Below are 10205 nucleotides of genomic sequence, written 5' to 3' on the forward strand. Positions count from 1 at the left end.
AAAAATTAAAAACTTAAACAGCCTCAGAGCCTTTAAATTTTTGAAAAAAGATCGTCCAATTTAAAATGAAAAAGATCAAAGAATACTTAGTATTAAATATATGCTTTAGTACTACTAGTACCAATCATTAAAATAAGTTATTATTAAGAACATTCTAATTTTAACTCCAACTTGATGGGTGTGTGGTATAAAAGATATGAATTTATTTTATTTTATTGTGGCCCATCTATATATGATAAAATAATTAATTAATATTGTCATGTTAGATTTTTTGATGACATATGTAGTTGATTTTTATGAGATAATAGGCCAGGTTAGTGATTTTATTGATATATAGAAGTTAATCACTTTCATTATATAATTCTCGAAGTTAATGACCTTTTGATAATATCTCACAATGGCATCGGATGATAATATTGGAGATGAAGCTAGAGAAGTACTGGCTGCTCAAGCACATATATGGAACCATACATTCAACTACATCAGCTCCATGTCTCTCAAATGTGCAATTCAACTTGGAATTCCAGATATCATCCATAGCCATGGCCGACCAATGATGCTCTCCGATTTGGTGAATGCCCTCCCAATCAACAAAGCCAAAGGGCAGGAATGTATTTACCGTCTCATGAGTATTCTAGTCCATGGAGGCTTCTTTATTCAAACCAAGATTAACGATGAAGAAGGTTATTTACTTACTCCGACTTCACGTCTCCTCCTTAAAGACGAGCCTTTGAGTTTGGTCCCTTTTGTGCAAATGCAATTAGATCCAATTATAATGGATTCATCGCACTCACTCAGCGAATGGTTCAAGAATAGTGACTCGACTCCGTTCAAGACGGCTCATGGCAAGCCGTTTTTCGAATATGCAGGGGTTGAATCTAGGTTTAACCATTTATTTAATGAAGCCATGGCTAGTGATGCCCGATTGGTCATGAGTGTGTTGATTAAAAATGGTAAGGGAGTTTTTGAAGGATTGAACTCATTGGTGGACGTTGGAGGCGGCACTGGAACCGTCGCTAAAGCTATTGCTCACGCATTTCCTGAAATAGCCTGCATTGTTTTCGATCTGCCCCATGTAATTGAAGGATGTGAAGGGAGCAAGAACCTGAGCTATGTCGCAGGAGACATGTTTAACTCCATTCCTTCTGCCGATGCAATTTTACTAAAGGTAGCTTTGTAGTTTCATGTATAGTTACTGAACTTTTCTCACTATAGTAATAAACGTACTTGTATATATGTTAATGATTTATGTTTGATGAATGACAAGTAGTGGATATTACATGACTGGAGCGACGAAGATTGTATCAAAATATTGAAGAAATGTAAAGAAGCAATTCCAAGTAAGGAGAATGGAGGAAGGCTAATCATCATTGACATGGTATTGATGGATCATAACCTACAGAAAGGAGACCACAAGTCATACGAGCTGACCCAACTTTCCATCGACATGCTCATGATGGCTGTCGCTTCCGGAAAAGAAAGAAGTCAAGAAGATTGGGCAAAACTCTTCTCTGATGCCGGCTTTAGCGACTATAAGATAATTCCTATATTGGGGTTGAGATCTATTATTGAGGTTTATCCTTAAATCTACTCAAGTTCAAAATACAATGGAAGACCGGGAAGATATATAAGTTGTCCCAAGTCATTTCTCTCGATGCCTCCTTATAAGTTGTCCCAAGTCTTAACTATTAATGGCAAAACAGCAAACGGCGCTGCAGAGCCAAATTCTGATATGATTATGCACTGCCATAAACTGGCCAACTAGTAAACAAATTGAAGCTAGCTTCTGTGCTTCAAATAAAGCTCTGGTATGATATTTTAGGATGTCCGACAAGTAAATTGGCCGAGACTTTCCAATTTGTCAAAATCTCGTTTTTTACTGTTTTTCTTGTCTTCTGCTGTAGCCTGTAATTCTCGCCCTTAACAGATCTAGGGTCCATTTAGTCTGATAGTCTCTGAGACAACAAATTAATTAAAGAGAAAATTGAATTCATGAATTGAGTTGAATTAGGTGTAAAGGGTTCGAATCCCAACGAGTCTTAATTAGGTGTAAAATTTGTTGCTCTTGACATTTTTCTGTTTCCCGTTCTTAAGAACACAAATAGGAGTAGTATATCATCTTATTCAATTTTTAAGGAGTAGATATTTTAAAGTCTTGACAAATATTGGGATGAGGCCCCTTGAGTGGGCTGAATAGTGAATATCGAACGACTATGTGAAGTCTACTAACGAGTTTTTTGCCAATATATATAGGGTCTTTGATATATATATATACATCTTGGGAAGAAATATTCTAGCATGTGTGATAGTTTTATATTTACAAATATAGCATTACAAATCCTATACAAAACATGCTTTATATTTAAAAAAAAAAAAAAAAATTAAATTATTTTTATTTTTTAAAAATCATTTTTAAAAAAATATTTTTTATTTTATAAAAAAAATTAATATTTTTTTTGCTCAAAAACTTATGTATGAAAGTTGTATGAAATGTGTATATCTCGCGAAGGCTTAAAAAAGTTTGCTCAAAATTTAGTGTATGAAAATGTATGAAATGTGTATATCTCGCTCAAGGCTTAAAAATAAAATTACCAAAATTGTGTGTATGAAAACAATATGAAATTTGTATCTTGCTCATGTCTTAAATTTTAGCTCACATTTTCGTATATAAAGTTCAATGTTAGATTTACATAAAATTAATACAACTACAACAACATTGTATATAACTTTGATACAACATTCGAAGACTTAAAATAATCGCTCGGAATTTTTTGTGTATGAAATTTGTATATCTTCTTCGAGAGCTTAAAAAGTTCGCTCAAATTTTATGTATGAAGAACGTATGAAATGTGTATATCGATCAAGGCTTAAACATTATGCTTAAAATTTTATGCATGAGAATGGTATGAAATGTGTATATCTTCCCTCAAAGACTTAGAATTTCATTCACATTGTTTGTATATAAATTTCATATTAGATTTACGGAAAATTAATACAACTACAACAAATATAACAATTTTCATACAATATTCAAGGCTTAAAGTTTTCGCTCAAAATTTTGTATATGAAAATTATATTAAAAATTTTGCTCACACATACACATTTCATACAACTTTCATACATAGAAATATGAGGTAATTTTTTAAGCCATTGAGCAAAAAAAAAAAAAAAATTAATATTTAAAAAATATATATAAAAATTATTTTTAAAAAAATAAAAATATTTTTTTAAAAAAAATTTTTTTTATAAAAATATATATATTTTCTGGAAAAAAAAAAAAAACGAAAATATATGAAAATCCGTCATGTTTTGTAATATATCGTTATGTTTGTAAATAAGAAAACTATCGTTACGTTTCGTAAATATTTCTCCTTAACATGTATATATACGTAGTTTTCCCATATATATATACGAGGTAAAAATTTAAATTGTAGCACCAAAATATTCTATTTGTGCAAATTATCTTTGGAGTTTTTTGCTTTACTAAGGTGCTTTTATCCAATTTCATTTTTCTGCATAAAAAGGGCTAAATATTTAATAACTAGACCGCGTATGCCCGTGCTGCGCACGGGCCCAACACTTTAGATTATAGTGCATCTATGTGTATGTAGTTGTCTTTGAATAGTGATATTATATATATATATATATATATATATATATATTATGTTCAAAACACGATTAATATAACATTGTAGTTTGTCTTTCCGTATCTAAAACTTTATTATATTAATGTTTGCTACGAATACAAAATCGGCAAATTTATTAATATTTTTTAAAGAGAAGATTTGTTTAAAAGGAAACTATTTTTTTCTCTCTTTGAGATAAAACAATAGCAATATTTAAGCGTCGGTTATACTTTCAATTTTAATTCGATTAATTTAAAGGTGTAAAATACTTATTATTTTTTATCAAATTTTGATTTGGATAATTCTAATTCAAATTATTAAATTAATTTTACATGTTTAAAAACGAAACAAAGTAGAAATTGATTTTCTATTTAAACGAAGAAATATTTTTTATTTTTTGGTAAATATTCTCGGTTTAGCTCATTTTACTTATCATGTTGTCTTTTGCATGGTCTTTTAAGAAAACGTCGATTAGAATTATAATTTGACTAATTTACCTTTATTCATTATTTGATCTCCATTTGATATTTTTTTTACGACATTAATCTCTTTTCACATTTATTAGAGTAAGAATAAAAATAAAAAGTAATTAAATTCTATCTTATTTTAAAATATAAATATTTTAAGCATATTTATTTTAGTAAACATAACAAATAAATGACATGACGGAATAACAAATACAACGGTTTAATATCTAGATTAGATCTCAAATTTAATATAAAAAAATAAAAAATTTGTATAGTTTGACTACTTAACCTTTTGAAGAAAAGCAATTTCATTTACTCCCACTAATGGATTGATACGCATGTGGCAATGAATCCATCGTTATTGACTTAATGAGATACTTTGGAAATTACATGAATATTATTTAATTTTTTAATATGGGGTGCATTTTTTTTTTTGGACATTATTAATTTGCAATATATATATATATATATATATATACTATATTCAAAACACGATTAATATAATATTGTAGTTTGTACTCCGTATCTAAAACTTTATTATATTAGTGTTTCTTAATACAAAGTCTCGCACTTTTCTTTTATTAACATTATTTTTTTTAATATGGGGTTCACTTTTTTTTTATATTGCTTGATTTTGTTAATATGGGGTCCACTTTTTTTTACCGTGAGTTTGGAGATGGTGGGTTCCACTTTTTTATTTTTATTTTTTTATGTTGCTTGATGTTGTTTAGTATGGGGTCCACCCTTTATGGGGTGCATTTTTTTTTTTTTTGGACATTATTAGTTTTATTTTTATGCATATAATATATATACATATACTATGTTCAAAACACGATTAATATAACGTTGTAGTTTGATCCGTATCTAAAACTTTATTATATTAGTGTTTTGCTGTTTAATACAAAGTCTGCACTTTTTCTTTTAACATTATATATTTTTTTTAATATGGGGTTCACTTTTTTTTTTTTTTGATATTACTTGATTTTGTTAATATAGGGTCCACTTTATTTTTTCCCCTATGAGTTTGGAGATGGTGAGTTTCACTTTTTTTTCTGCCTTTTTTTTTATTGCTCGGTGTTATTTAGTATGGGGCCCACCCTTTTTTTTTTTTTTTAAGGGACAACAGACGACGAAGCATGGGTCTAGACCCATGCTTTATATAGTTTCTTTTTATTTTTTATTTTTATTTTTTATATTGCTTGGTGTTGTTTAGTATGGGGCCCACCCTTTTGGACATTATTAGTTTACTTATGCATATCATATATATATATATATATATACGTTCAAAACACGATTAATATAACATTGTATTTTGTGCTCCGTATCTAAAACTTTATTATATTAGTGTTTGCTAAGAATACAAAATCTGCATTTTTTTTTTTGATATTGTTTGTTTTTTTAATATGGGATTCACTTTTTTTTTTTTATATTGCTTGATTTTGTTAATATGGGGTGTACTTTTTTTTTTCCCGTGAGTTTGGAGATGGCGGGTTTCACTTTTTTTACTTTTTTTTTTTTTTTTTTTAATAAACGGACGACGAAGCATGGGTTGAGACCCATGCTTCTATATAGTAGTAATATATATATGCCAATAAATCAAAGAACTTTGGTGGATCTCATTATTATGTTATCTCAATAAATAAATCAGTATTTATGGCGAGTGTCTTCATTCTTTTTATGAACTCAGTGGTTACATACTTGCAGTGGCGGATGCAGTGGTGGTTACATAAAAAAAATCACCTTATATATACAGTATAATTTTTTGCCGAAAGGGTGAGAGTAAATCCGCCCTTGCATACTGGCATTGCAATGTCAATATGGAACCATATTATTAGAGATGAAACTGGTCATGATTCTGTTGGGATATATACTATTAACCATGTGTTTGGATATAGTATTTGTTATAGAACAATTATTTATTCATTGTTTAATAAAGAATTAAATAGATCATGTACTAGTTTGTGTGTCCTTTACTTATATAGTAGATGATTTGGTGTATAGAGTTTAACTTATACACGGAAGATTAAATCGTCTTCTTATCTTATAAGTATAAAGTTTATGTTCACAATCTAAGATGGAATTTGGACAAAGCCATCGGTATGATTATAGCACAAGATTAATATAATGTATCTTCATTATGAGAACGGTATAGTTCCGTGTTCTTGTGCTAGTGCATTTTGTATGTATTGAACGGACCAAGTAGAGATAAGTGTTTTTTTCTTGAATATATAAAACAAATTCTCTAGTTCATTAAATGTACTTATTCTCTTAATCTTGATATAATTATTATGATCAATGTGATTTGTTCATTATTTTGATTTATTAAAAGGTACGACTCAATTGCGGTCTATGTATTCCCGTGAATTGGATAATGGCAAATTACATTTGTGAAATAATAATTAGTTGATAGAATCCATGTCTTGACTTTGAGATTGATGATACCCCTTTATGGATGCTTATAAGTCATTATGTGAAAAATACTGCAAAGTGGATTTTGTATCCGTTACATGATGTAAGTTAGCTAAATATAAAGGATTCAATTAGTCAATGAATTAAATTGTCGAATTTAATTTAATTGATTGGTATACGTAATCTTAACATGGGGAGTCAAATAAGTTTTAATGTATGATTTCGAAATTGAATCTAGGAGTGCTTACGATTTTTTTTAGTGGAATAATTCGTAATTTATTATGGTAGGATTAATTCGATTTCTTGAATTAATTCCATAATAGGAAGCCTCGTTAATTAAATTACGTGGTCCCCGCTCGTGCCCGAATAATAAAGAATTAAATGGAATATTATTTCGGTGGAAAATAAAGACCCAATAGGTTTTAAAAGGGGAAAACCCTAAAACCTGTAGTTATAAAATAAATGGTCTTATTCCATAAGGAGGTCAAGGTTTTACAAGGTTCTACTTTTTTCCATAGAAATCGCCACACGAATTTCACAAATTTCGGTATTATATATTCTAAGCCAGAAGATCGTGAACCGAATCAAGGATGACGATCAACTGGATGGTGTGTGCTCGTGGTTGAAGATTCGATTCTTGATCGCGGTCACGCTTCAAGAGATAAGTATCAATTTTATGTTTGGTTAATATCTTGATTATGTGTTGTCTATATTACGCAAGTTCGATCCCGGCTATTTGCTTCAGCTCACAGATGCTCGTATTTCCATCGATTCCTCGTCGCACAATCAAATATATGTAATCATGTACATATTCAACTAGTTGAGTACATATGCGGCTCCTTAAACTTATCATACATGTTTTTTGGAGTCATAAAAAATTCTAAAACCCATGAGTTTCACTTCCAAATCAACCAAGAAACTTTTGACGCCTCATCAAAAACCCACCACCCAAAGAAGCCCCTAACCCACCAGCACCCCTACTGCCTGAAAAGAATCAACTGACTCAGATGCCAAGCTGCCAGAACGAAAAAAAAGTGTCATCGATTGTAATCTTTTTTTAGAATGATTTCTCGGAAGGAGGAAAGAGATCAAGAGAGAAATGACAGATAAATTTATACCGTCAACCAAACACAGTATTAAGTTAATCCCAAACTTAATTCTGGGATATCCCATCTTATTCCACGTACCAATCGACCCCTTAAAGATTTGAAATTCAAATTAAAGAAATCTGAAAAAAACACTTTTCAGCCATGCATATACCTTACCACCAAAGATGGTGCTGGTCTGCTGGAGAAGAAGAAGAGGAGAAGAAGTCGCGCGCTTAAAATTAGTGTGACACGCGTACTGTGTCATGTTAGTGATGTGTACAATAAGCACAATTAAATCTATTTCAGGTGTTCAATAGGTTAAGTCCTACTATAAAATGTTTAAATTAAGTTTTTTTTTTTTTTTTTTTTTTTTTGGGTAAGGCCTATGTATTCTTCCAGAGCCCATATTCCTAAAGTGCACTCATGACAAATGTGCAATGCCAAGTTTTAGGGACGGGAATCTGATATAGGTGATGCTGTGCAGTAAACACAAAAGTATAGAAGGGCAAATTATGAAGCAAACCAAAATTTTGTATGAGACCTACAGTAGAATGCATTGTCAACCGCTAAAATTGCATCATTCTCAACCAAATACAGAATTACCCTTCCAGAGTCCATATTTCTAAAGGAGCATGTGAAATGGCAGACTAAACGATGAAGAAGGATTAGTCCATGTCGATACAGTCCATAGAGACTGTAAAATGAAACAGGACAAACTGTACGTGACCTCTACTTTAGCAAGTACCGATTTTTGTCTCAAGATATTTCCTTTAATAATTTGTCCAAAAAAGAATATCATACTTTTTTATTTTAAAATGAGTAACTTTAAATGTTAATTTTTTTGAATGTAAAAATATCTATGACTGTTTTAGACTATAATTAAAAAAAATAAAAAAATTCAGTAGACTTCATGTCCATTTAAATACCGCCACGTTAATTGAGGAAATTAGAATATAGACCTCATTTAATTAAGAGGGTCTTCTCAATCCCGGAAACTCTTCTTTCGGGGTCAGTGTTTGTGATTGCCAGAGTTAGATTGAACGAATGGAGCTTAAGAAATGGTAAAAATAAGCAAGATAAATATATGTTCAAAGGTAAATGATGAGTCTGAATATGTATTGCTTCAGAGAGAAAAATAGAAGATAGGTTACAAGAGCTGGAGTGATGATCCCCTTAGCTTACGTGATAAGCTATCCATATTGAAACTAAAATGAGATTTTTCAACCCTAACAGACGATTGATGTGACCCCACTGTACACCCACATCACTACTAAAAAACTGGCAAAAACCGATGATGAAAACAGACGATGAAAACCGACGGACCGCGTCGGTTTTTTCAATGAAACCGACCCTTTACGGTCCGCCGGTTTACATAGCCTCGCTTTTTGAAAATCGACTTGACCACGATGGTTTTTTGCGACGGACTGCGTCGCTTACATGGTCCATTGGGTTTTATCCAATAATTTAAAAAAATAAAAAAAAACCGACGGACTGAGTCGGTTTTTTTAATTTCTAATTTTTTATCTTATATAAAAACAATATAAATTTTATGAAAAAACCGACGCACTGCGTTCGTTTTTTATTTAATATTATTTTATTTTAAATAAAAAACCGACACAGTGCGTCGATTTTTTCATAAATTTTAAGAATTAATTTCCAGAAAACCAACGGACTGAGTCGGTTTTCTAGAAAATTTCCAAAATTAATTTCCAGAAAATCGACGGACGGCGTCGGTTTTCCGTCGATTTTCTGGTAAATTTCCTGCATGCAATTGCTGCATTTTCCGTGTACCCACACTCGCACAAAAACCAAAGACTAAAACTAGTACCAAAAGTCGCTCAAAAGTAGCATTAAAATGCTCCAAATCAATTCTAAAAGAGCTACAACACATAAAATCACCCTAAGTAATAATAAAACACATCAAACACTATCTAAACACATCAAATACGATCTAAATAGACCTTCAAAGTTCAAAAATATTTAAATGTCTAACCAAAAGTACCATTAACTAGTTTTAACATAAATCCATAAAACATAAGTCCATTATTAAATCCAAACAACTACAACCGATCATCCCAAGGTCAGCTACGTAATCACCGTCATCATTATCTGGCCGGCGGGGGGGGGGGTGGGGGGGAAGGGGACACACCAAATTGTCCACGCAACGTGGCTTTTAACTTGTACCACGAGCGATTCAAGGTTCGCTTTCGTGGAGTTACTTTCCTCAACTCTTTTTGCCTCGCCTCGCCTAATTTCCTATTAAGTTCAGCCAAATTTGCCGCGCCATACGCGACTCGAACAACATCAACTCCCTCGGCTTGTCGAGAAGACCCTTCACCTCGTAATCTCGACCAAAGGCGACTTAAGTTGTTCGTCGGGCCTAGACCGTACGCTCTACCCGTTTGTACTCCCAACTCGCTTTACACCAAAAATCTATCTCTAATTCCGGAGGACGGCTCGGTTGCTGTCTGTTGAGTTTGGTTGTACTCGGTTCACATCATCCATAAATTGCGTCTGTATATTAAAAAAATGAAACTTAGTATATAACGAATATATCATAATTAAACTTATATATAATTACTTAAATAATAAAATTATCACTTACATAGGAATTA

The 10205-nt window shown here is 31.5% G+C and overlaps 1 protein-coding gene across 1 annotated transcript; it reads left to right on the top strand.

The window, feature by feature from the left end:
- Positions 1 to 389: 389 nt before the first annotated feature.
- LOC132056204 (trans-resveratrol di-O-methyltransferase-like) lies at positions 390 to 1993 on the top strand. The gene is made up of 2 exons (XM_059448296.1): positions 390 to 1168; positions 1271 to 1993. Exons 1-2 carry the CDS (start codon positions 398 to 400, stop codon positions 1583 to 1585), a joined length of 1086 nt encoding a protein of 361 aa, XP_059304279.1. The 5' UTR covers positions 390 to 397; the 3' UTR covers positions 1586 to 1993.
- The last annotated feature ends 8212 nt before the right edge of the window (positions 1994 to 10205 follow it).

This window comes from Lycium ferocissimum, chromosome 5, assembly GCF_029784015.1.
Source record: "Lycium ferocissimum isolate CSIRO_LF1 chromosome 5, AGI_CSIRO_Lferr_CH_V1, whole genome shotgun sequence".
In the NCBI taxonomy this organism is placed as follows: domain Eukaryota; kingdom Viridiplantae; phylum Streptophyta; class Magnoliopsida; order Solanales; family Solanaceae; genus Lycium; species Lycium ferocissimum.

Bases quoted from the DNA above. Each gene is read 5' to 3' on its own strand.
- LOC132056204 (XM_059448296.1), top strand. From the start codon at position 398: ATGGCATCGGATGATAATATTGGAGATGAAGCTAGAGAAGTACTGGCT. The intron at 1,169-1,270 runs GTAGCTTTGTAG...AATGACAAGTAG, and splicing joins CCGATGCAATTTTACTAAAG to TGGATATTACATGACTGGAG.